This window comes from Rhinichthys klamathensis, unplaced genomic scaffold (assembly GCF_029890125.1).
Source record: "Rhinichthys klamathensis goyatoka isolate OS25496 unplaced genomic scaffold, OSU_Roscu_1.1 h1tg000223l_1, whole genome shotgun sequence".
Taxonomy (NCBI): Eukaryota; Metazoa; Chordata; class Actinopteri; order Cypriniformes; family Leuciscidae; genus Rhinichthys; species Rhinichthys klamathensis.
In genome coordinates, this window is record NW_026606747.1 from 1,066,296 (window position 1) to 1,093,935 (window position 27,640).

General features: G+C 38.3%; 3 protein-coding genes and 2 long non-coding RNA genes across 5 annotated transcripts; 2 read left to right on the forward strand and 3 right to left on the reverse strand.

Annotated features, from left to right (window-relative positions):
* The first annotated feature begins 1,163 nt into the window (after positions 1 to 1,163).
* Positions 1,164 to 3,086, forward strand: LOC130097677 (zinc finger MYM-type protein 1-like). The gene has a single exon (XM_056264620.1). It carries the CDS (start codon positions 1,389 to 1,391, stop codon positions 3,084 to 3,086), a length of 1,698 nt encoding a protein of 565 aa, XP_056120595.1. The 5' UTR covers positions 1,164 to 1,388.
* Positions 3,087 to 4,938: 1,852 nt separating this feature from the next.
* LOC130097732 (uncharacterized) lies at positions 4,939 to 7,074 on the forward strand. Its single transcript, XR_008808334.1, has 5 exons — positions 4,939 to 5,076; positions 5,586 to 5,627; positions 6,241 to 6,308; positions 6,888 to 6,931; positions 7,031 to 7,074. It is a non-coding gene; the product is annotated as an uncharacterized LOC130097732 (long non-coding RNA).
* A 1,719-nt stretch (positions 7,075 to 8,793) lies between these two features.
* LOC130097731 (uncharacterized) lies at positions 8,794 to 10,482 on the reverse strand. The gene is made up of 4 exons (XR_008808333.1): positions 10,340 to 10,482; positions 9,951 to 10,103; positions 9,110 to 9,312; positions 8,794 to 8,932 (listed from the first exon to the last, which is right to left on the reverse strand). It is a non-coding gene; the product is annotated as an uncharacterized LOC130097731 (long non-coding RNA).
* Positions 10,483 to 10,943: 461 nt separating this feature from the next.
* LOC130097678 (uncharacterized) lies at positions 10,944 to 14,924 on the reverse strand. Its single transcript, XM_056264621.1, has 5 exons — positions 14,793 to 14,924; positions 11,869 to 11,986; positions 11,700 to 11,791; positions 11,475 to 11,592; positions 10,944 to 11,134 (listed from the first exon to the last, which is right to left on the reverse strand). The coding sequence occupies exons 1-5, from the start codon at positions 14,922 to 14,924 to the stop codon at positions 10,944 to 10,946; spliced, it is 651 nt and encodes a 216-aa protein (XP_056120596.1).
* Positions 14,925 to 15,040: 116 nt separating this feature from the next.
* LOC130097679 (uncharacterized) lies at positions 15,041 to 18,091 on the reverse strand. The gene is made up of 10 exons (XM_056264622.1): positions 17,961 to 18,091; positions 17,398 to 17,515; positions 17,027 to 17,119; positions 16,663 to 16,885; positions 16,277 to 16,446; positions 16,083 to 16,181; positions 15,728 to 15,960; positions 15,460 to 15,638; positions 15,274 to 15,371; positions 15,041 to 15,120 (listed from the first exon to the last, which is right to left on the reverse strand). The coding sequence occupies exons 1-10, from the start codon at positions 18,060 to 18,062 to the stop codon at positions 15,041 to 15,043; spliced, it is 1,395 nt and encodes a 464-aa protein (XP_056120597.1). The 5' UTR covers positions 18,063 to 18,091.
* Positions 18,092 to 27,640: the final 9,549 nt, after the last annotated feature.

The window sequence follows — 27,640 nt, forward strand, 5'->3', positions numbered from 1 at the left end:
GAAGGTTAATTTGTCATTTTTCAGATCAGATCACATCAGGTGCTCCTAAATGTTTGACTGTGCTCCTAAACTTTTTAAATTAAAAAGAAATGTAAGTGTAGAGGAGAGCCTTGCATCCAAATTAAGTTTTGGTGGTTGCAGAGTAACATCACATGGTCATGCTGCCCTCTTCTATCTTGTGTTTTTCTCAGATGCAGTCCGCCGGAATGCCCTGACCAAAGACTCTACAGAAAAGGAAATAGAGCTCCTCATCACCAGGTGGCTGCAGCCTCTGATAGGGATGGTGGCCGAAGCCAGAGGGCGAACAGGCAGACAACATAGACCTCAAACGCAGTGGGATTAAATGTTTTAAAGTTACAAATTTGATATTGGAAATTAGTATTTTGAACTCCTTGATTTTACATTAATGCTGTGATATTTCAATATCTGTTATTAATGTGTGTGTGCCCTTGTTTATATTACATGGGGACCAAATATCCCCACAAGTATAGTAAAACCTGAGATCACCTACATTGTGGGGACCAGCCAGTGGTCCCCATGAGGAAAACAGCTTTTAAATCATACTAAGTAATGTTTTTTTGAAAATGTAAAAATGCAGAATGTCTCCTGTGATGGGTTGGTTTAGGGGTAGGGTTAGTGTAAGGGGACAGAATATACATTTTGTACAGTATAAAAATCATTATGCCTATGGAGAGTCCCCACAAAGATAGCGAACCAGACGTGTGTGTGATGAGCTGACTTTGTTAATTTAAGTAGTGTCCTTCATTCATCAGAGGGGAGAGAAGTGTGGTCCAATAAAAAAATGCATTAAACATGAAACCTGTCTTGTGCTGTTTTATTTAAGTTTATCTTGCATAAATAATGGCTGCTCAGCTATTTTAGTATTAACCTGACATGAATGAAAAATCAATAGTTTAAATAAGCCAAAACAAGGAACGGGATTGGAGGGGAGCGTTACGTCCTCTCACTCAGGGTTCCGCAATCGGGCCGCATTAAAACCGAGCGCTCGGCCGAGTGTTTAAGCCTTAATCGGACCGTGTTAAAACCGAGTGCTCGCAGAGCAATCGGACCTAGATTCATGCCGAGGATCGGCCGAGTGTTTTAGCCTTAATCGGGCCGCTCTCGGCCCGCACAATTTTTGCTAGCTGGGAAAGCTCAGTACAGATGGTCAACAAGACTGGATCAATATTGGCACATTACTTAAGCAACATGAAAACAGCCCCGATCATGCTAAAAATGTGCTGTCTTGGAAGGAGCTAGAAGTCCGTCTACGAAAAGGGGAGACAATAGATCAGACTGAATTGTCCCTCTTAGAGGCAGAGAGAAACAGGTGGAGAGAGGTCCTCATTAGGCTTGTGTCAATCATACAATCTCTAGCAGAGAGGAACATGGGTCTTAGAGGATCTGTTGATACGTTACATGCCAACAATAATGGTAACTTCCTAAAAGAGGTGGAATTACTAGCGAAGTTTGATCCGGTTTTAAAAGAGCATGTACGACGTATTGACAGTGGAGCAAATCACACAACATACTTAGGGAAAACAATACAAAATGAGCTTATCGCTTGCATCAGTGACACCATTCTCCGTACAATTGTTGTTCAAATCAAGGAGTCAAAGTATTTTTCCCTGATTTTGGACTGCACTCCAGATGTCAGCTACCAGGAGCAGATGTCTGTTGTGATCCGTACAGTCGACCTAAAAAACACACCAGAAATCAGAGAGCACTTCCTGGGGTTCCTATTAGCCCATGAATCAACTGGACTCGGCTTATCCACACTGATTCTAAGAAGGCTAGAGGAGCTGAACATCCCCTTTGAGGACTGCAGAGGACAATCTTATGACAATGGTGCCAACATGAAAGGCCGAAATAAAGGGACACAGGCCAGGCTGTTGAAGAAGAATCCTCGAGCTCTCTATGTACCTTGTGCAGCCCACACATTAAATCTGATGGTGGCAGATTCAGCCAAGGGGTCAGTGGATGCTACTAACTTCTTCGGAGTGGTCCAGAAATTGTACACCTTATTTGCAGCTGCTTCCCAGAGGTGGGCCATCTTAAAAGATCATGTGGACCTCACTGTCAAGGCCTGGAGTGAAACAAGGTGGGAGAGCCGAATTAACAGCATTGAGCCTTTACGCTACCACACCGTCAAAGTCAGGGAAGCTTTGCTTGAGGTGAGGGAAAAGACAAATGACCCTATGATTAGAATCGAGGCCCAGTCCCTGGCAGAAGAAATTGGATCATTTAGGTTCCAGATCTGCACAGTTGTCTGGTATGACATTCTATCAAAAATTAACACAGTTAGCAAACTCCTTCAGTCCGTCAACATGCAGCTGGACATAGCAGTAAATCTCATAAATAAAACCAAAGCATCTCTACAGACCTACAGGGCAACTGGGTTTGTAGATGCTCAGACCACTGCAAAAGAGCTCTGTGAAAACATGAATGTTGAGGCAGTGCTGAAAGAGAAGAGGCTGCGAAGTACAAAGAAGCACTTTACCTATGAGGCAGCTGACGAGGTAGTGATCACTGCAATGAAGAGACTGGAAATAGGATTTTTCAATGTTGTGGTGGATTGTAGCATCCAGTCTTTGGAGGACCGATTCAAGTCAATGGGGGAAGTAAAAGATAAATTCGGAGTGCTCCTGAACTTCCACAAACTAGATGAAGAGTTACTCAAAGAGCAATGTGCCCAGCTCGGAAAAACACTCACCTGCGGAGAAGAGGCAGATATTGATTGGAGAGAGCTAGCCATGGAGATGCAGAGCCTTCCAGAGCTTCCAAAAGAAGTCACGACAGCGTTGGAGCTACTTATTCATATACATGAAAGGGGGCTGTGTGAGTTATACCCAAATCTTTGGGTAGCGCTGAGGATAGCCTGCACTCTTCCAGTGACAGTGGCAACTGCAGAGAGAAGCTTCTCTAAGCTAAAACTCATAAAAACCTTCCTGAGGTCCTCCATGTGTCAAGAACGCCTGAGCGGAATGGCAATGATTAGCATCAATCACCAGATAGGCAGCCAAATCTCATATGATGAGGTTATAAATGACTTTGCATCCAGGAAGGCCAGAAGAGAACAATTTTGAGGAATGAGTAAATGGATGCATAGCATCACAGATTTAAAGAACTTATGAGGGGAAGGCATTTTTAGCGAATTACTTTTTTCCCAAGAAGACCATGCATGCGTGTGCGCGCACACAAATACACAAGTTTGGATTTTAATAGTTCTATTGAAATGTTACCTTATTCTTGTTATTGTTACTATTGATCTTCTTTGTGGTGTTTTAGATGTTATTGTTAATTTATTTTATTTGAAAATTCAAACATTTTAAATGTTCTATTTATTATTTTATATAATATTTTATTTAAAAGTTATTCTATTTGTTCTATTTAATTTAAATTATATATGCTGTAGTTTGTGTGCCTCTTAAACTCTGGTGTCAATTAAAAAATTATATTTGGTCAATGAAAATCACTTTATCAGTCTTTTTATTAAGTAAGTTCATCAGTGTTTGTTCGGTCTTGCACTGCCATTCAGCTCAGTAGTATCATAATTTTCCTGTTAGACATCAAACACAGTAGATATAATATAGCTGTATAGTATGGTGTAGTTTTATATGGTAGTCATTTCTTTTCTTTAGGCCTTACTTAAAACGGTCAAAGGGGCCTCCAACCAAATTTTGCTTAGGGCCCCCAAAGTTCTAGGACCGGCTCTGGAGACGGCGTCAGGAGACAATCGACGTGCAGGCGAAGTCTGCTGAAGAGAAGCTCGCTCAGGCTGAAAGGCTTGTTCGACGGCGAATACACAGTAAAAAGCTCAGGGACATGTGTACTGTCGGTGAAGGAGTAAAATCTGCTATAATGGCGAATTCGGGGGTCTATATAGGCTGGGCCACACCCCCTCGACGGGCTCTGACGTTGGGCTAGCTCATTGGTCGTACGTCAGATTCGCCCGCGCCATTGGATGTGCAGTTGCTGCAGCACAGCCTATGAGCGTGTCAGACGCTCAGTGTGCTAGCTGTGCAGCTGCAAATGCGTTTTACATATAGGCTTCAGTAAATCGAGGAAAAGGAGTTTCCCCACTGCGTATAGCTACGCAATACGAAATGACCGTTCGAAAGGGAACTGTCGTCCTGTTCAGTCATGTTAACTGTCGTCCTGTTCAGTCATGTTAACTGTCGTCCTGTTCAGTCATGTTAACTGTCGTCCTGTTCAGTCATGTTAACTGTCGTCCTGTTTAGTCATGTTAACTGTCGTCCTGTTCAGTCATGTTAACTGTCGTCCTGTTTAGTCATCTGAACTGTCGTCCTGTTAGTGTGCAGTCGTCATCTTGCTGTCCTTTCGCTAAGTTTATTTAATTGAGCGTGGTGTAGTAGACGCAAAAGCACCCCCTGCCACGTCACCCAAATCTGTCAAAATAAAAGTCTTTATTGATCTAGCAAGTTTACAAAATAATTAATGCTCATAGTTTTGTGTCATGTTTGTTAACATTATTACAATTATAACTAAGTGGTAACTTAAGTGAGAAATGTGAATGATTTATTTTACAGAAACAAAAATACTTTTGCTATACATTACAACTTTTACCCCTGTTTATTTGCTATAGTTCAATTGCTTATTTTTTAACCAATTACAACAGACAATTAGTCACAATTTTATTTATTTAATTTAATCATTTAGCAAATGCTTTTATCCAAAGCGACTTACAAATAAAACAGGGCAACAATATGTAAATGTCGTGACCAGTCCAGCTAGTCCAGTGTAGCACACATGACCATGATTATTCATAATAGATATAGAATAGGAAGTGATTAATATTATTGAGATTAGTACAATTGACAACCTATAAACCCACATATATTATGTAAACACAAACTTTTATTTTGTATGTGATTAATCGTGATTAATCATTTGACAGCCCTAATTAATACATGTACTGCCACACTTGTGCGATGTTGTGATCTTCCAGTAATTTAAATAATAAGTTAAAGATTTATTTGTTATATGAGTAATTTTCTTTCTCCAAACCCACAGCTGTTTTCACAGGGTCAGCCAGGGGCAAAAGGAAAAAGTCTGGTATGTAAAAAATGTTTGTAGGGCATTGGTGGTTCTGACAACTGTTACCATACCTCATTAGTCAAGCAGATTCTCTTAAGTAAATAAATAAATAAAATATAATTTAAAGGGGACCTATTATGCTAATTTCCAGTTCTATATTTTTATTCTGATACTCCACTAGAGTAGCTTTGCATGATCCTTAAAATCCTTATTTATCTTAAACTGGTCCTTTATGCAGACCCTGTCTGAAATGAGTCGTTTTAGATGGAGTATTCTATAAGCCTATGATTACTATTCTAATGAGCCTGCACGTGATGTGAAATGTGGAGGCAAATATAAACAGCGTGTTTGCACACATATTAACTGAAAGAGAGGGTGGTCTTTTCTCATATTTCAGGGGTCTCTAGACACACCAGGGACACATATTTATGTTGAAAAGACCTTACAAAGTGCATTTTGTCTAATTATTGTAAATGTTGTTTTTTCTGAGTGGATATATGACTGGACTGTAATCTTATATCCCACAGGGGGACCAAGGCATATGCCTGAAAGAAAAAGGCCACAAAAGAGTAAGTGCATGTAAATGCAATGATTTATACTTTTGCTATGCATTACAACTTTTACCCCTGTTTATTTGCTATAGTTCAATTGCTTATTTTTTAACCAATTACAACAGACAATTAGTCACAATTTTATTTATTTATTTAATCATTTAGCAAACGCTTTTATCCAAAGCGACTTACAAATAAAACAGGGCAACAATATGTAAATGTCGTGACCAGTCCAGCTAGTCCAGTGTAGCACACATGACCATGATTATTCATAATAGATATAGAATAGGAAGTGATTAATATTATTGAGATTAGTACAATTGACAACCTATAAATCCAACAGGCTTAGTTAGTCTAATTTGACCAAAATGTAGTCAAGTAGTGGAAGCAGCAGCAGTGGAGTATTCTCAGTTGTGAGCGTTGGCTTTGCAGTAGTATGGTTATTCAAGCAAGCATGCCACATTGGAACTGAGAGTAAGTTGGTTCCATTATACATTTTTTTTAATTAGTGATAAACATCACTTGTCATCCTTGCAAGTCTGGTCGCTACTTAAATCTTCATAGTTGTGTTTATTTTGTTCCTAATCTAACTATCTAAGAAATATTTGAAACGTGTTTTTGATCTTCACAGATTGCTCCTACCACACTCGCCTAGAGGCTTTCCCCATCAGGAGTGTTGTAAAAGAAAGAGTGAGAAAGGTTAGACAGTCATAAAGGAACTGCAGAGTGTAGGCGGTATGCAGAGTGCAATATAGGATTTAGAAACTTCCTTGTGTGTTGACAAATACAGGTGAAACTTAAAAAAAATTGAATATCATGCAAAATTTCACTTATTTCAGTAATTCAAATTAAAAGGTATATATATAGTATATAGAAATATATACATATGCATGATTATACTTTTCAGAGGGCTAACATTTCTGTATTTAAAATCCTTCTTTTTTATTGATTGTATGTAATATTCTATTTTTCTGAGATTTTTAATTTGGGGTTTTCATAAGCTGTAAGCCATAATCATCAAAATAATAACTTTTCCACAATATTCAAATTTTTCGAGTATCACCTGTGCATATTCATACCATAATTGTTAGGTACATAATTTTTATGTGTTTAGTCTTTTTGAATTACAGTTTAGGAAGAAGAATTACAGTTTAGGAAGAAGAATTACAGTTTAGGAAGAAGTGTCTACTGAAAATAATGACCCATTGGATCAATTAAACTCAATGCCTAACCAGACATAATAGCCTTATGCTAAGAATTAAATTTGTTTCTTGATAGGGCAAAGCAGAAATGTTGGTTGACTGGGAGCCCTGTCCAGTATGGTATGTATTTTTCTGTTCTTCTGCTTAATGAATTAATGCATTCATTATTTATTTACTTTAATAAACTCAATAATTTTTTATTTATCTGTTCTGTTTCAGATTAAACAAGCCTTTTAACAAGTGTAAAGCACACATCATTACTACGGGTATAAAAAGAGCAGAGCATTAAAAGAGACAGAGCAACAGTTACAGTCTTCTTTTATCCTTTCCCTGACCATGTGACTAAAACCCAAATGTGAGACATTCAAACTGACCAATCAGATAATTACACTTCCCCCATTGTTCTAAAGGTGTGACAATTCATAGACCCCCAAAGTACAAACATCTTGGCCTACAGGCCTTGATCACTATCAGACCCAGCATGTAACTCCTCTATGCCTTTGGGAACTCCAAATGGTCCTTGTGGTTGAAAGAAAGGGTGGAACACTGTAATGTTCATTTCAAATGTCTTGGATTATTTTCAATCCTACAGCAGTCTGAAGTACACCTACTGTACCTGTTTTCCTCCCTGAAGGTTCTTATGATCGAGGTGACGGTGAAGCGACTCCAGTTTGGCCGTACTCGTCGCCCAGCCTCCCTCATAGTCATACCATGGACAAGAACATGGTCTAAAGTGGCACAAATCTCATCTGAGACTGCTTGTCTCTTTCCCCTTCCCCTTTCTCCTCCACCTCTCGTCTTATCCCTTCCATCGATCTATTGAAGGTTGCGATTGCTGTGTGATCAGTTTTGACTCTTTGTGTTTCCTCCTGGGTTAGGGTTAACCCTAACCCTCCTGGGTGATTGTGTGCTAATTGAGCTGAAGCTGTGCTGAATGCTATACTAAATTACAACAATGTAGGCAATGAAAAATGTAGGGATATGTGTGTAAAGTTTTGCATGTGTCAAAACTGAGCAATAGTGTTTATAGTTTGGGGAAAAGTATGTGCTTTTTTATAAACGGTGTTATGGTTTTGAAATTTTAGTTCAAAACCATAGTTATAGTTTCAGCAATCGAGGAAAATGTAACATGTATATACACCTTACATATACTAGATATTACTTGTTTATTTACAAGCAAGCTTGGTTGTTTGAAAATAAGAAAAAAAGACATGCATTAAAGTAATGAATTAATGATACAGTGGGATGTTAAATTAAACAAGATTCCACATATAAATAAGTTATTTAAGTTATAAGTTTTATCCAGCTATTGGCTTTTATCAACCATAAAAATATCAAATATTGTTTTTCAATAACAATGTAGGAAAAAGTAATCTTTGGAAATATTTTATTTCTTGTCTTTCTCAACAATACCACTGAAAATACACCAAATGCATATTTGTCAAACAAGCCATACGGCTGTATTTAAAAACACTGGACTGTGAGGATAAGTTCACTTGAAAAGCTCCAGCAGAACAGAGAATCAAGTCATCTGTCAACTGTAATAATATACAATATAAAGTATAATCACAACATAAAAAATGCAAGTGATCAAGAACGAGTTTTTAAATTATGGCCTAAACGTGATGATAGAGGAATGGTCATGAGGTCACCAAAGTCATCATGTGCTTACAAGATTTCATGGGAATCTGCCCAATTAGACCAAATCAAATTTTACATTCTGGTCTAATGGTTGTGCTACAGGGAACGTCATGAGGTCAACAAAAATGACATGATTCATTGCTCAGCAAATTACAAAAATCGGTTCATAACATTTGTTGCATGCAAGTCAAAAGTTTGGCCTGACGTTGGTGCAAGAGGAAATGTCACAGGGTCACCACAATCAAGGGGAGTCTCTCTTAAAAGGGTATGAATTCACTACCCAAATATCATGTGAGCCCAGTAATTACATCTGGTAATATCATACATGCCAAGTTGATGCCATAGAAATATACAGAGCGACCGCATAAACGGAAGTTCAAAGACAATATTCTAAAGATGGCGGCGCCCTCGTTTCTCTGGTGCGTAAGGTCTATAGGGCAAGTCCATTTCCTTCAACGCAGTCCTTCGTGCAGCTTCCATCTGGAGAAATACAGAAAAACAAAAAAGCAAGAATTAGAATAAGAGGGTGAATTTCAGCTGTTTTAGAACAAATAAGGTGTGTAAAGCATTAATGAAATACACAAAACAAATTATTATAAACAGTAACAGGGGGTTATTCCAAAAACAGACAAATGTACATATTAATGAATAAATGACCTAAATTGTGTTTTCCTCTTCATCCTCACTGGTGTCTGGACTACTGAGGCCACTTTGACATTCCTCTTCAACATGTAGAAGGACAGAGGGCTCAGGACCTAAAGCAGTCTTGTACTGTTGGAGGACCACTTGGAACCTTTCTGACACCTCTGATAGTCTTCTTCTTAAGAGACAGCAAAGTCCCTCATTTCCCTTGTCTACGTCTCAAAATACAAAAGAGATTACATTAAAGACAAACTATACTAAGATTGTTTCATTAGACCAAAGAACTTAAATGGAGTAAAAAGATATCCCCTATTCAAATCTACAAGCAGGATGGTTGGCATTTTTATGTGTATCGCTGACATGGGACCAGGCTTGCTTCTGTATAAAACGACTTGAGGCAACATGACGGGTCACTGAGGTGACTTTATGGAGGAAGGCCCAAAGTTTTGTGCCCATGTTTGATAACTGTTAACTTAAAACAGCTTTCTTCACTACAGTTGTGCTGAATTAACGCATTGTTACTTGCTGACCAGCAAGGTTTTCTATGTTGACTGGAGGAGATAATAATATTGATGTTATGCTAACCCCATGTAACATATCAGGACACAAAGTCCAATGTTTCAAGTAACAGCCATAGTACAACAAATCTGCACATCTTTCAAGCAAATGTGAATCTTTATAGTCTTACTGACTTGTTACAATAGCTACAGTAACAAGTTGAATCCCTATTTTATGTACATGCCAAATGGCTACGGCAAAGCAATAACCAATCTACTCCATCCAAGTTCTGTGACTGAGATTGATGAGTGTTTTTTTTTTTTTCACATTAGATGGACAGGGTTTTAATTTAACTTACCCTCCTCACCCAACTTGTTTTTGAGAACCATTGCCAGGCTCTGCAACCATGTGCAGTGTTGTGCCATCTCCAACACCAAAACACTTGTTTCCTCATGCAGTCGCATTGTTAACATCACTTGGTCATGCACTTGTTTCTTGATTGAAATGTTTGCTAAGAATCAATTACAGTTATATGTACACATGAGACAATCTTGCATAATAACTACAAACATTTACTTTTTTGATCAAATTGATACATAAGAAAACTGAGAATACACCATTAAACTAAATGAATATTACAACACTCAATATGTAACATGCATGCCTTAGTTCAGTAATATACTGAACTCAGTATACTCTAGCAGAACTGTAAATAAATTCCTTTGTAGCATCTGAAAACAGACATACCACTGCCATGAACCTCCCACGGCCATATTTGAGACACAGTCCTCTCTCCAGTTAGGGAATGCTCCACCACAGCTACGTCAATGTTTGTTGCTGTGTCTAGTACAAGATCATTGTATTTATTTATCTCCTGAAGAAGGAGCTATTTGTCTTCTGCCAGCTTCCTTCGAAGGCGATGGGAAAACTTGCTGCTCTCTAGAAAGACATGAAGTATAGGGGCAGAGGTGTGAGGCAAGAAAAAAAAATTGTGAAAAGCAAAGCTGTAGTTTTTGTAGTATGTGAAAATTATAATGTAGACTGAAATGGGTAACAAAGGTCCAGTGTTTAACATTTTGGGGGGAATCTATTGGCAGGAATAACACACACGCACACACACACACACACACACACACACACACACTTACTTTTCATGATCGCCTGAAAATAATAATTGTGCATTAATTACTTTAGAATGGGCAGTTTTTTATCTAAATAGATAAAAGATAGAGGTGAGGGGAGCTGGTTGCAATCGTCAAACATCACTGAGAGATACCACTAAATTCTACAGACTGGTCATTTAAAGAACAGAATTAAATGATTGAGCTGAACTGTGCTACTACATTATTTGCTAATTCCATGTTGGTGGAGTAGGATGCATACAGTAGCTTGAATTTGTCAACCTATCATATTTTATAGTTATACCATTCTGACGGTAGAGGGTTCGCTTCCGCTGCCTCACACTAAGGTAGAGCCCGTCAATTGATTGCTGAAGTCCTCTGTGTGTGGTGCCTTGACTGGCATGAGTTGTATCAGTTGTCTCTGTAGAAGAAATAGTGAAAGCAAAATCACTGTTAAAACAACACAGAACCGTTTCTCTGTTTGAATTTGTATGTAAAACCTTTTAATCCAACTTAATTAAACTTGGTATGTGCACTTCCTGCAGGGAAACTGGAAAATAGTAATAAACCTGACATAAATGTGGCATCACATTAGATGTTGACACATAGTTGGCTGGTCTTCGGTGGCAGGTGATGTCACCAACTGTATTGTAATCCATAGATCATCAGCCTAATATTTTTTTGCTGCTCTTTAATATCAAACTTAAAATTTTGATAGTGGGAAAGGATGTTTGTTGTTTCTTTTATCTGGTCATTCTTACCACCAGCTGCCCATTCCTTCACATCAGATAGCCACTGTGACACCACTTCATCTGTGCAATGTAGCTCTGTTTTTAGGTCAGCTAGCCTTGCAGTCTCATCCTGGAGTCTCTGACAAGTCTGATGAACAGTGTTATACAATAATCAGGATTAAAACTTTGTATGATTAACAACAGGCCAAGTTAACACAACAAAAGGACACACAAAACAATTAATAGGAGACTTACCTTCACATATCTTGTGGAAAGTGCCTGATGTAAAGAGAGATTTTTTTTCTCGTTCCAACCCATTGCATGCAATGTAAGCATGTCCACCCGTGCTGTTGAAAGCAAATAATGAGGTTATGATGATCAATCTAAAAAAAGTATACAAGAATACTGCAAACACTCTGATCACCTGCTTTGGACATGTATTTGGTCGTCAGGGCACAACGTGAGAGGTAGCTGTTCACTTGCTCCACCTCCTCACCAGCGGTTGTCCCTGCTCCTTCCTGGTTCCTGCCACTACATTTAATCTGTTAATAAAGGGTGGAAGAAATTCAATTAAATTTTATTTATATAGCCCAATATCACAAACAACAATTTGCATCAAAGGGCATTCCAATCTGTGCCCAGACTGATCTCATGAAATGGCGTATGTATGACACGCCAATTCATATTTCCATTTTTGGCATGCTATCAACACGCATAATCGCTTTTCAGCGTGTTTATCAACGACTTAACCCTACATTACTATATATATATATATATATATATATATACATACACTCACCGGCCACTTTATTAGATACACCTGTCCAACTGCTCGTTAACACTTAATTTCTAAGCAGCCAATCACATGGCGGCAACTCAGTGCATTTAGGCATGTAGACATGGTCAAGACAATCTCCTGCAGTTCAAACCGAGCATCAGTATGGGGAAGAAAGTTGATTTGAGTGACTTTGAACGTGGCATGATTGTTGGTGCCAGAAGGGCTGGTCTGAGTATTTCAGAAACTGCTAATCTACTGGGATTTTCACGCACAACCATCTCTAGGGTTTACAGAGAATGGTCCGAAAAAGAAAAAACTTCCAGTGAGCGGCAGTTCTGTGGGCGGAAATGCCTTGTTGATGCCAGAGGTCAGAGGAGAATGGCCAGACTGGTTCGAGCTGATAGAAGGGCAACAGTGACTGAAATAACCACTCGTTACAACCAAGGTATGCAGCAAAGCATTTGTGAAGCCACAACACGCACAACCTTGAGGCGGATGGGCTACAACAGCAGAAGACTCCACCGGGTACCACTCATCTCCACTACAAATAGGAAAAAGAGGCTACAATTTGCAAGAGCTCACCAAAATTGAACAGTTGAAGACTGGAAAAATGTTGCCTGGTCTGATGAGTCTCGATTTCTGTTGAGACATTCAGATGTTAGAGTCAGAATTTGGCGTAAACAGAATGAGAACATGGAACCATCATGCCTTGTTACCACTGTGCAGGCTGGTGGTGGTGGGGTAATGGTGTGGGGGATGTTTTCCTGGCACACTTTAGGCCCCTTAGTGCCAATTGGGCATCGTTTAAATGCCACGGCCTACCTGAGCATTGTTTCTGACCATGTCCATCCCTTTATGGCCACCATGTACCCATCCTCTGATGGCTACTTCCACCATGTCACAAAGCTCTAATCATTTCAAATTGGTTTCTTGAACATGACAATGAGTTCACTGTACTAAAATGGCCTCCACAGTCACCAGATCTCAACCCAATAGAGCATCTTTGGGATGTGGTGGAACGGGAGATTCGCATCATGGATGTGCAGCCGACAAATCTGCGGCAACTGTGTGATGCCATCATGTCAATATGGACCAAACTCCCTGAGGAATGCTTCCAGCACCTTGTTGAATCTATGCCACGAAGAATTGAGGCAGTTCTGAAGGCAAAAGGGGGTCCAACCCGTTACTAGCATGGGGTACCTAATAAAGTGGCCGGTGAGTGTATATCACCTACCCCAACCCCGTCCCTAAACCTACCCATCACTGGGGTAATACCATTTATGACTCTACCCCTACCATCCTATGGAAAAAAATATCGCTCCCCAGATGTAGATATACATTTTGCTTCATTTCGCTCGGACATTTAAAGCAGCGCTCAGTAAGACTGGCAATTTCTTAGCTGTTTTCTCGCAGGTTTCTCTCTCGAGCTCCCCCTACAGTTTCGGAGTATATATATATATGAGAAAACTGTCTTAAACTCGTTGTCAACTCTCCCCCCTCCCATCTCGCTCAGGCCATGTGCATTTGTTTTCAGAGAAGCCGGCGAACTAACGGAGCCATGTCCACTGAGGTATGTATGATTCTCAGAACAATATCATATAAATGTTATTGTATATTTGTATAGTGGAGATAGTGTATATTTTTATAGTGTTGCCAAACGTAATCAGTAACATTATGGCGAAAAACAATACTATAAGAAATATTTCAGCTATTTATTTATTTTTAGTTTAGCCTACAGCTATAGCTACTTAGATTATGCATTATCAAAATAAATGTTACGTTACATTCTTTTTTAATTTTGCCGGTGATCCGAGTTGTCCATCATACCGATTGACCAAACAAAGTCAAACACGTAGCCTAGTTTGTTTATTTATTTTTCAAGAATACGTGTACTATGGTAAGGCTATAATTTATTAGTTCATAACGTTTGGTTTGAAATTTCATAATAACTGTGGTCAGTCTCCCGTTTCCTCTTTGGTCCACTGACAAAGATTTCCGAGCTTTCTTCTTCTTTTTTACATCAGCCATTACGAAAACTTGAAGAATTCAATATCTAGCGTTACCTTTTTCTTATAGCTAGCCGGATACTGGATGGATGGCGGCCCGCCGGCCCAAAGTTGCAAGGGTGGTTTTGCGGCTCACAGGCACCAGGGGGGTGCGAGACGACCACCATTCAACACGAAATCAGTAATATAAACATTACAATGACTCCAAAGCTGTTCGGTTAAGGTAAAAAAGTTACTTAGTTCACCTTTAAAGGCTCGGACATTTAACGGTGTACACATACACGCGGAATCACTTGGAAATTTAACGGTGTAGACATACACGCAAAAGATGACGGTTCGTTTCGGCGTGGACATTCACGCGGATAGCTCAAAATGCGTATAGATAACACGCCACTTGACTTGAAAGTGGAATGTATGTTTACGCAAAGTCATGATGTCATGTTGCTGTGCAAGAATTGGTTATGCAAAAAGACAAGCTATAGTGTAGCTTAACTTCAATTTCATATTATTAATGTGCTTGTAAATCCTACAAATGTACATATGATGCCAAAATACTATACACACCTCACACTTAGTAGCATGGGCTCGAGCATGCATCACACTGAGAAAGGGTTTCATAGTGGTCAGCTCCTGAAGAGCAGGAAGAACACTAGCAGCTTTCTCCAAGTATGGCCAATATTTGCAAGCCACGTCCATCGCGAAGAATTGTGCCTTGGCTGGCATGAGGTCCTTCGGCAAATATCTCCCCCCTGTACATATTAAGGGCTTTCAGAAGGAATCCATGGCGGCACACAGCAACTTCCATCCCCTCTTCATCCAATTTTGAAGCCCTCCTTGAAATTTCCCTCGCTGCTGTCCACTGGGAGTCCCCACGTGTGCCTCTTCCCTGTGTCTATGACACACAAAACAAACATGACAAATCAAATAAAAGCAATGGTGTCATTCAATATATGGCATTTATTCTCTCAATTTGATTTTGTAGTTGGTAGGCAGAAGTAATTGAAGTGGGGGTTATGGTTAATATTGTAACAACTATTTTGTCAACTTGCATTTCTCACTGCTTTCTGTATGGTGTCGACAAATCTAGACACCGCACTGTCTTCAGCCACAAAGAGCCCCTCAAAAAAGCCAGGATCATCAGAGCTGAGGAAGAAATAAAAATAAAAAAATCCATCCATGAAATATATAAAGTAAGAAAATAAATCAATAAAAAGACTGAAAGAAAGATCACCTTCCGTTTCGGCGAAAGCGATATAGCTTTCTGTTTCCATCTGCTGAAACAGCCAACATTTCCGGCGTGCAGGCTGGGCAGGTGAAAGGAGCACTACAGCAGAGCTGGTCTTCCTCAAATGATGCATATGAAAGCTCTAAGAAGCTGCGCTGCAGTGCATCGCCGTTGATAGGTCCAGACTGGAAAATATATAGAATGAAATAGTATTTGTGATATTGTCTGCTTTTGGAGAGAAATGTTATAATATTGTAATAACATTTACACTTACTCTTCCTCCACACTTAGTGCGATGCTCCAGCAGCTTTGCGAAGGCTTGTCTGGAGAATCCCGGAGAAATGATCTTGAGTTCCTGAAGGGAGCTTAGGAGGTCCAGTGTATAAAGTGTGGAGTTCTGGACAGAGGCTGGCCAATATCCACTTCTTAGGAGGTCCTTCATGTCAGGGGTCCACTGCTGCTGGCATGTTTGACATACATATAGTGGCTGATGCAAGTCAAAACGCCCTTGGAACAAGAAAAAAATAATAATAAAATACACATTTAATTACCACATACTTAATACGTACACTAGTGTGAAAAACATCAAATCTACAAAAAAAATCTAAATATTGATTATTATTTTTTACCATTGATGGTAATTAAAATCACTGGTTTGCCTGGTAACACAGTGAAGTTTGTGGCTCCACAGGAGCAGTCTGGCACCTTCACAGTTGGCAAAATGCAAGCTGGCAAAAAGAAGGAAAACCAATAATTTAGATTATCTGTAACTGTCTGCAGACATACATTGAAACGCAAAATTAGGGCTTTCATGAGAATGTACCTTGCTCATGGGTGCAATATCCATCTTCCCCTTTAATGATGCATGAGGTTGGAGGAATGGGTTGAAAAAACCCACGAATCACGCATTCCCTGTTGTGGAGTGGCTGTTTTTTGTGATGCAATACATCACAGTCCCCACAGAACCACTCCTCAGGAAGACACTCTCTGCACCTAGGGAGAAAGTAAAACAATATTCTAATATAATACATTATTTCAAGGGTGAATAACTCATAAAGTACAGTACACTCAATTTAATATTTATGTGCATAGTAGTGTGGCTCAGTGTTTAGCACTGTCACTTCACAGCAAGAATTTTCATCATCCAAGTCTTCTCCCAGCCCAAAAGACATACCTTAGCCTATAAAGCAGGGCACTCAGCAAACCTACCCTGGGTAATTGAAGTTTGATATTAATGAAAACCAACCTAATAACAGGGGATGACCAACAGCCTCTTTTGAAATAAGGCATTTAAGGTGGTATGGTCTTGCTTCTTTCCAGCGCTCTGAGGCTTTCTGCTGCCGAAAAGACCATGATGAGGCAGAGCTTCTTTGAGGCTCAGCAGCAGAAGCACATGACGCCAAAATATCAGAGAGCCTCTCCATATTTTTTTCTGTATAGAAAATACGAAATAAAACGGCAAGGGATAATTTAGATAAGGAACAATTAAAAGTCAACTGATCAGTATTAGAATGAACAATAAAAAAACTTTAAAAAAAATATATAAATGCATAAATTCATCACTGTGAATTACCAAATTCCTCTTGAGGATTTAGTTCTGTTGAGGTTGCAGTAAATGGAACCTCCACACTGGATGACAGGGAGCACTCAACTGTGGGGTATGTGGCTGTAAAACAAAACATAGAAGAATAAGAACAAATCACACTGCATTTATGGTCTTCTTTTCAACCTATATACTGAACAATTTATGAAATCAGACATATTGCAGACATATTACATAAGTACTTGGTAATGTCCCTACAATAGTGTCACTGAAAGGTTTATCTACTTTTTAGATATTGGAATATTTTAAACACTCAATAAACAATTAGTTTTCTAATTTGAGTTGGTCCAACATTGACATAGTAAATTCCTAGAACACATGTCAAATAATTCAGATATAACCTATAGCGGAGGCTTGGCGTCGCCCTCCTCGCCTCCCCCTCGGCTTACCACGTCCTACAGAGTCCCTTTTAAAGGTGTGTGGAGGGTCTCGTACACGTTTTCTCTGATCAGCTGCTCTCTGTGTATTGAAGTGAATATTTCTTGTAAGACTGATGTTGTTAAAAGTATTGTAACCAAAAGGCAGGTAACTAGTGAAAGCAAAACACAACAAAGTGTGTTAGTAAGGTGTTGAACAGCTTAAATGAGCCTTGGAATAGATTCTCCAAGTCTCTGTAACTTGGAGGGAGTCCATTCTTCTAAAATATAATCGATATGGGGGTGATTGTCCCTTTAAATGCACTGCAAGTCGCTTTGGATAAAAGCATCTGCCAAATGCATATAGTATTATAGTTCTATTATATTCCCTCATTAACACAGACCACAGAGCATGTTAGGATGTATCATGTAATATACATGTATAAAATCTTCTACACTCATCCTTCTTACACATTCCTCATCAGGTTTTACTTCAATTTGTCAAGTTCAAGAATAAAATTATTATTGAGCTGTATAAAAACTCTAACCCTGGCTTCAGCTAGAATGTGTTCATGTTTCAGCTCCAGAGCCATGCGTCTCCCCTCTTGGTAGTGGGGATCCTTTGAATCAAGTTTATGCTTGGTGGCCATTGCAATGCAGTCAGATACAGACAGACAGACAGACAGACTAGTAGACAAAGACAGACAGAGAGAAAAGAACAAGCAACAAATAAAGACTGAGATAGACAGATATAGATTAGAGAGATGGAAATAAATATAGATATTGAGAACAGAAAGGATGTTAGATATAGAAAATAAAAGAGATAGAGGTTGGCTCTTAAAAGTGCCTTTGTGTTTTAAGAATCAGGTTCAGGATAAGTTCGGACAGGTGGTGTGTTTAACAGGATCTGCAGGGAGAACAGAAAATGTTAATTATCTAACTTAGTGTTATGTTGATCTAAGATTTAAAAAGTGTACAATAATAGTGAGTGATTCCCATTTTCTTATAAATACAGATTCACGTTGTTCCTATTTCCTGTGCGACTGTTAAAAGGCGCGTAACATGTGCCTGGTGTTCGTCATCCCAGATTTAAAGGCAGCGTTATGTGCAGTATAACGTTAGATAAAGTGATAATATTTTTATTACTGACACATTACAGTGACCTTATGGGTGAACCACGATGATCGAGAGAATATGACATCATCTAGATAAATAGAGTTAGCTTATGTTGAAGTTGGCTAGCCATTTAGCAAGCCTAATTTCACAGTTTGTTTTTTTCTGATATTGAGGAAACCTTTAAGTCGTCGGGCTTTAATTCGTTGCCCTACCCTGTAAATCATGTGAATAATACATTTTCATCAAAAGAAGCCATAGATTTTTATAGCATTTAAGCAAAACGTGATCGTTACGTATGGCTCTATGAGCCTCGCAACTTACCTGGAAAGTGGTTTGAGCGCAATGAGAAATCAAGCGGGCTGGCTCCGTCTCCATAGCAACGGAAGCTGATGATCATGGGTAATGCTGGAAACAAATAAAACTGATGGCCATAACATACTATTGTTGAATTATCAAGCACACTTTCGCGTTTGTGTTGAAAAAAGATGAGGATATAATTAAAAGACAATCGGTGGTGGAGGGTCCTCAGTTTTTTCTGTCGTCTTCACCATAACGGCCGATAAGGCTCGTGGGAAATGTAGTTACTGCTAGATTTAACACACCAAACCGATGGAAAACCGGTATTTCTCCGAAAAGAAAGGGCAACATTTAGCCGTAACTCTGCAGTCCCGTTCAGGAAGAATATATTTACGTTACTATATGTATTATAGGCCTATATTTGAGCTATTATTGCACTGACGATTGTTTACAATATTTGAGTAGCCTACCGATTATAAAGCAATAAAACAATGATTAAACTCTCCTGATTAAATTTTGAGTAATGTAACCCTTAAAGTTGGCAAAATAATTAAGTGAGGAAAAAACAATAGCCTACTGTGCTCTTGAAAGAAAAACGTGGTACAGACACGAAAAGTGTGTCCCATTGAAATACATTGGATTGAAAGTCGTGCTGAGTGACACGAAAAAAAGAAGGAAATTCGTGCCCCTAGACACGAATCATCATTTGATTCATGTTGCGTAGCCCACCGAATATAAAGCAATAAAAACAAGGATTAAAATCTTCTTATTAATTGTTGTTAGGGACTAGTGTAGGCTACCCTTGAAGTTTGCAAAGTTAATAAAAATTGAGGGAAAAAACAATACTGCGCTATCGAAAGAAAAACGTGGTGGAGATACGAAAAGTGTGTCCCATTGAAATACATTGGATTGAAAGTCGTGCTGATTGACACGAAAAAAAGAAGGAAATTCGTGCCCATGGACACGAATCATCATTTGATTCATGTTGCGTAGCCTACCGAATATAAAGCAATAAAAACAAGGATTAAAATATTCTTATTAATTGTTGGTAGGGCAGTGTATACCTTGAAGTTTGCAAAATTAATAAAAATTGAGGGGGGGAAATCCTCTCGAAAGAAAAACGTGGTACAGACACGAAAAGTGTGTCCCATTGAAATACATTGGATTGAAAGTCGTGCTGAGTGACACGAAAAAAAGAAGGAAATTCGTGCCCCTAGACACGAATCATCATTTGATTCATGTTGCGTAGCCCACCGAATATAAAGCAATAAAAACAAGGATTAAAATCTTCTTATTAATTGTTGGTAGGGCTTAGTGTAGGCTACCCTTGAAGTTTGCAAAATGAATAAGAATTGAGAAAAAAAAAATACTGTGCTCTCGAAAGAAAACCGTGGTGTAGGCTAGGCACGAAAAATATGTCCCATTGAAATACATAGGATTGAAAGTCGTGCTGAGTGACACGAAAAAAAGAAGGAAATTCGTGCCCATGGACACGAATCTTCATTTGATTAATGTTGCGTAGCCTAGCGAATATAAAGCAATAAAAACAAGGATTCAAATCTCCTGATTAAATGTTGGTAGTGTAGGGCTACCCATAAAGTTCGCAAAATTGAGAAAAAACAATACTCTGCTCTCGAGAAAAATATGGTAGCCTACAGGCACGAAAAATATGTCCCATATTGAAATACATTGGATTGAAAGTCGTGCTGAGTGACACGAACAAAAAGAAAAAAAAATTTGCGCTCATGGACACGAATCATCATTCATGTTGCGTAACTTAGCCTAGCGAAAATAAAGCAATAAAAACAAGGATTAAAACCTCCTGATTAAATGTTGGTAGTGTACCCAAGTTTGCAAAATGAATAAGAATTGAGAAAAAACAATACTGTGCTCTCGAAAGAAAAACGTGTTGCAGGCACGAAAAATATATCCCATTGAAATACATTGGCTTGAAAGTCGTGCTGAGTGACACGAAAAAAAAGGGAAATTCGTGTCTATGAACACGAATCAATAGATTACATTTCGTGACTATATCACGAACTGCCGTGAGACTGGGTTGCATCAACATATACCAGTTTTACGAACAACTAGACAATGACTGTTGACAAGGACAAATGTGTAGTATAAAGCACAAAGCAGTCGACTCATTTTTGGCACATTTAACCCCATAGATTATACTACCCTACCCCCACCATTCTTCTTTTCTTTTTTTTCTTTTTTTTTTTAAATTAAGAGTGTTGTAATTTATTTAGTCAAATAGCAATAATAGTGTGCAATGTGTTTCTGTGCAGTGTGTCATCCCCTCAAGTATAAGTAGGCCACACACACTGTAATCAGAGTTAATAAACAAATCTCTTTAACTAGGACTTCTTTTTTTGTTTTCAGTTGGTTTTGTTGTATTTTGGACATTATTAAATGTGATTTTGTTATTCTGTAAAAATGATTTTGTTGAATATGAATTGAATATTAATGTCTAGAAAGTTTATTAATCGATTGTCAATGTAATAAAATAAAACTAATATGGCTACAATTCTACTTTAAATAACAATGCATACAAATGAGAACACAAATAAAGCTGTGCCTTTTTAACTATGTTACTTCGTTCTTGCTGTCCTTGTTGTTCAATTTGAAAGCGTCATGTTATGTCCATCACCTGATCATGTGAACGATCGACCAATCAGGACTCGGCCCTGGGTGCGATGATGCTGTGAGTGTGTGCCGAAGAGGAGGTGTAAAACGGTAGGAGTGTTACACGTGTAATTAGGATAATATCTTAATTGACAGATTATATGACACTGTTCATTTTCTTAAAAACTGCACAAATTTAATTTCAAGGAGTTAGTAGGCCTATGCGTAAACATACAGGATCTAAAAGCAGCTGTGCAGAAGAACTTTTCTTTCCATCGATATCGTCCTTTTGAAAGGTAAATATGTTTCCATTGTCACATTATAGGCAGATGTAAGGCCATTGCACGCACACTGAGTCCGAAATTCGCGTCCGAAATTTTCGCATGTTAAAAAAATAAATACGACCTCACGTTGTCAATCACGCTTGCACACCGCCTCCGAAACTTTCGTGCGTCATAAAAAAAAATTCTGCGTTTTTCGCATCCGTTGCAAGCAGTTTGAATGGGGTTTGAATGGTGTTTTGACAATTCACAGCCTCCGAATCACGAATATGTGTGTTAAATCACTGTGGTGGAACAAACATTATAGCCAACTATGAGGATGTCATGAAAGCAACAAAAAAGAAAAAGAAAATAAATTACTTTATGAGAGATTTGTGTATGCTAGACAGTATAGTTTCTCCGAATTTTTTTTGTAAATTATGCGTGTTAGCTATGGTAACTTTATCATTGCATTGCAGATCTTACATCAAAATATAGAAGTGATATCATTATTTACTACTTTCAATGCAAAATATTGTAAAAATATGTGTCTGGCTATCTATGTTTTAGTTTGAGTGTAGTTTCAGAAGTCAATATTAATGAATGAATGAATGAATGAGTTATATTAATATATTAACATTTAAAGGCCCTTTACAGGATCAGTGCACATCAAGAGGGAAAGCATTTATGTTACACTTTTGTGAAGGTGATTATAAAATACCATCAATTAAATCTGTGCCATTAAACCCCTCTCGACAACCAGCCCTTACTTATTAATTTGTGCTTTTTGTTCTGTAGATTATGGATCCTGCAACATACAGTGCTATTGTGACCTACAAAATAGGTGGTGGGTATCCTCAGGGATTACCCAAGGATCAGAAGTCCAATTTCCGGAAAAAAAAACTGCTATTTATGACATTGAAGGTGACTACAACTATGTGATTAACCAAATAAAAAAAAGAATAAAACCCATTTGCAACATAAAATGTTAGGTAACGCTTTAGGTTACAGCCCTGAAAGTACTGTGTAATTAAGAGGAATTTACAGTGTAATTTTCTGTAATTATAGTGTACCTATAAAGTACTTGCATGTAAGTATAAGGGAACAATATGTAAAGTTTGGGGAATAAGGGGATAACAACCAGGAGAATTGAACAAATATTTATACTGTAAGTATTATAGAACTAAGGGGTACTTATTCTACTATTATGATATAACAATCTTACATTTGGGAGCATTTTAGCGAGAACATACACTGCATACCTTTTTGTAATAATTGTGTACCACTACCAATACATACTGTATCGGCTTTTATGATATATTTTATTATGATATAACAATCTTACATTTGGGAGCATTTTAGCAAGAACATACACTGCGTACCTTTTTGTAATAATTGTGTACCAATACATACTGTATCGGCTTTTTAAGAATTACAGGGTACATATCTATGCATATCATATCTTGAGCACTTCTTGCGTTGTTTTTGCCTCTTCACGATGACTCGCTTGGTTTAGTCCTCAGTTGTAAGTCGCTTTGGATAAAAGCGTCTGCTAAATGACTAAATGTAAATGTAAATACAATAAAAAATAAATTAAAAAAATTATAGCAAAAGTGCAGATGTTTAAGTTTGGGCTACCATGTTTCAAGGCAAGAAAAGCTAAGACTATTGCAATATTTTTAAATACTGGGAATGGAAATATATCTTGTTTCATGTGGTGACAGGGTAAGTGGTGCTTGTATGATAAATAAAGGTTTCCGAGTCAGTGATATAAGATTGTGTGTATGCACTTTTATTGTACTTACCCTGTAACTACATGGAACAAGAGGGTAACAAGCACCACTACATGAAACACGAATATTGAAACACCCAATATTTAAGCAAAAGTTGCAATAGTTTTCGTTTTCAGTGCACTTTTGTTAAAAATATTACTTTATAAATGCATAGATATGTACCCTGTAATTTTTTAAAAGGCTATACAGTTTGTACTGGTTCACCATTATTTCAAAAAGGTACACAGTGTCTGTTCTTGCTAAATTGCTCCCTAATGTAAGATTGTGGTCCCACTTTATATTAAGTGGCCCTAATACCTGTGAACTTACATGGTTACTAGATATGTACTTAGTATGTAACTACAGTGTAAATACCAGGTAAATACACATTGGTACATAGTATTTACAACTGTAATATTTGTGTAACTACACATATGTAACAACCCACGGAAAGGTATGTGTAAGTACAAATGTGTAACAGGACATTGGTAACAACACTTTTTCCACTACAGTAAGTACACATGTGTAACAGGCATTATGTAACTACATTTTGTAACAACAATATGTATTCACACAAGTTGTTCCACTTCCACACGCAGTCTTCCATACTGTAGTTACCAGTTAAGAACACACTGAAACCATGATGATTCTTATGTGTATACCATGTATTTACTATATGACCGGCAGGACTTATGTTGAATTAGAGCTAAAGTTTTCCCTTGTGGTACCAGTGTATATACACGGTAACTCCTCAGGAACTCTGCACTTGATACAATGTGTTAAACCGTTACACATTTGTACTTACACATACCCTTCCGTGGGTTGTTACATGTAGTTACACAAATATTACAGTTGTAAATACTATGTACCAATGTGTATTTACACTGTAGTTACATACTAAGTACATATCTAGTAACCATGTAAGTTCACAGGTATTAGGGCCACTTAATATAAAGTGGGACCAAGGTTTTTAATAAAAGTCCATAAATTTAATAAAATCTTTCTTATATATGTTAACTGATAACTTCTTTTTAAACAGGTTGCTGAATGTGTTGCATGTCAGGCAACTAAAGCGTCAATTAAAGAAGAGGTTAAAATTACACCTATACAGGTAATCAATCAATCTATCTATCTATCTATCTATCTATCTATCTATCTATCTATCTATCTATCTATCTATCTATCTATCTATCTATCTATCTATCTATCTATCTATCTGTGTCTGTCCGTCCTTCCTACCTTCTTTTCTTTCTTTCCCCTACATCTGCACCAAGTTAGAATATTTACACAATTTACTGAATATTTTTATCTAATTATCCTTTACCACATTTCTTGCAAGGTTACACACCCTTTTGAACTTTTAGGAATGGATCTGATTGGGAAACTCACCCTCACAGACAGTGGCCATCAATATATTTGCGTTATGATCGATTACTTGACCAAATGGCCACAGGCTTATCCACTTAGAAGTAACTCTGCAGAGGAGGTCACAAAATGTATTATTAAGTTTTTTTTATCAGTTTGAGGCACCAAAACGCATACTCACAGACCAAGGGAGGGAGTTTGTTAATCAGGTAAATAAAAGCTGTACTGCTCAAATGTAGTTTTAAAAAATATATTTACCTAAATTGATTATAATAATAATAAAAAAATGTAATTATCAGATCAACCAAAATGTGTCCAAAATTCTTGGCATCAAAAGGAGTTTGTGCTCACCTTATCACCCCTAGACTAACGGTCTAGTCGAAAAGATGAATGGGACCATACAGAGGTACTAAATTTATACTGTACATACATTTTTATACAAAGATCCTTATCTTTAAGGATATCTTAAATAAGCCTATTAGAAAATGTTATTTGGTTATTTTAAAGCTATAATGGCATTAGCAAGAACTGTTATAAAATAAATATGGTATTCAAATATATTTATAGAGACAGTATCTTCTGCTAAAACTATTTTAATGTTAATTAAATGTTTAAGGGTTCTCAGCAAATTGGTCTCCAAAAAACCAAAGGAGTGGGACAAACACCTTGATGCTGTCATGTTTGGACTAAGGACCAAAATACAGATGACGACAAAGTTATCTCCATTTTATATGATGTTTGGTCATGAGGCACGGTATCCCTCTGAGGTCCCTGAAAATTGTCAAGTGGGTGTTTGTTGTCTTCTGTGTTTGGTTTCATTTTTATGTGTATGTATTGCATTCAGTATAAACTTACATGAATTTGAGATGATCAGGTATTTTAAACTAGAAGCAAATGTTCCTTTTTTTCAGATTGACAGCTCTGTTGAAGCTGTCGTAGGAATCGGAAAAATGACTGAGGATGTCCTGAAACTTGATACAATTCTTCAAACTGCCCTTACCCACACTGCTCAGGTTCAAAAAAGAATGACAAGGAAAGAACAGAATGCAAAGAAAGTGAAATTCTCTGTGGGCAACAAGGTATGGAGGTGTAATGTTCAGAGCCAGCAAAGAAAAGGCGGAAAATTGGATCCAAATTTTTTGGGTGGGTCATTTGGCCAAAAATTAATATTGACCACTTGAGATTGTACACTGAGGAGATGCCACGCATTCCACACAAGATTGTGTCTGAAAGATCAACACCAACTGCATCACAAAAAAACTGTCCAGCTGCTGCATCGCCTGTCTTTGCATCTGGATCTGTGCCACACTCACCTACCATTTCCAAAGTGGCAGCATCACCTGTCTTTGCACCTGGATCTGTGCCGTCTTCACCTACTATCTCCAAAGCGGCTGCATCACCTGTCTTTGCATCTGGATCTGTGCCACCCTCACCTACTATCTCCAAAGTGGCTGCATCACCTGTCTTTGCATCTGGATCTGTGCCGTCTTCACCTACCATCTCCAAAGTGGCTGCATCACCTGTCTTTGCATCTGGATCTGTGCCGTCTTCACCTACTATCTCCAAAGTGGCTGCATCACCTGTCTTTGCATCTGGATCTGTGCCGTCTTCACCTACCATCTCCAAAGGGGCTGCATCACCTGTCTTTGCATCTGGATCTGTGCCGTCTTCACCTACCATCTCCAAAGGGGCTGCATCACCTGTCTTTGCATCTGGATCTGTGCCACACTCACCTACCATTTCCAAAGTGGCTGCATTACCTGCCTCCACATCTGGATCTGTGCCACCCTCACCTACTATCTCCAAAGTGGCTGCATCACCTGTCTTTGCATCTGCATCTGTGCAGTCTTCACCTACCATCTCCAAAGTGGCTGCATCACCTGCCTCCACATCTGGATCTGTGCCACCCTCACTTAGTCAAGTCAAGTCATCTTCATTTATATAGCGCTTTTAACAATGGATTGTTTCAAAGCAGCTTTACAGAGATAAACATATAATTTAAGGTAACAGATTGTTTTGGCGTTATAGCGGTTCTTGAATAATGTTACTTCCAGCTAAAGTTAACTTTGATTGATTCACCTCCGTCGAAATGATCAGACTTTAAACGCGAACCTGTGATTAACGCTGACGGCGTTCACATGCTCATTCAGAATTCTATAGTTATGTGCTTTTTAAAATATGTGCGCAGGTTTGTAATTCATACAACCCAGCCTAAACAAACTACTTTTCTTGCCTATAAATTTTGATACAGGATTTTGTTTTATTTTATCACTTCGGGGTACGCGAGCCGGAATTCCCAACGCTTTATCTGTAGAGTGGGAAAGGGATCCTCCATAGGGAGAGGATAGTGGATACTTCAGCACTGCATTGTCATCGGGTCTAGGCAAAGCTCCCTCGTCAGATCTGGACACTGCCTGGATCCGGCAGGCTGCGGGAAAACCTCGGGATAAACAAAGACACTAATATTAGCGTAGATGCCATTCTTCTTATGATGTAGCGAGTACATCAAGATTTAAGGGAAGTGTTCCCAGTTCCGGCTGACCTAATCTATGCAGCCTAACATTGAATTTATAGAAGTCTATAATGTATTATGTGTATGCTAGGTCAAAGAGATGTGTTTTTAGTCTAGCTTTGAACTGACAGAGTGTGTCTGCTTCCCGGACAATGGTAGGAAGACTATTCCAGAGTTTTGGTGCTAAATAGGAAAAGGATCTCCCACCTGCAGTCGATTTTGATATTCTAGGTATTATCAACTGGCCGGAATTTTGAGATCGCAATAGACGTGAAGGA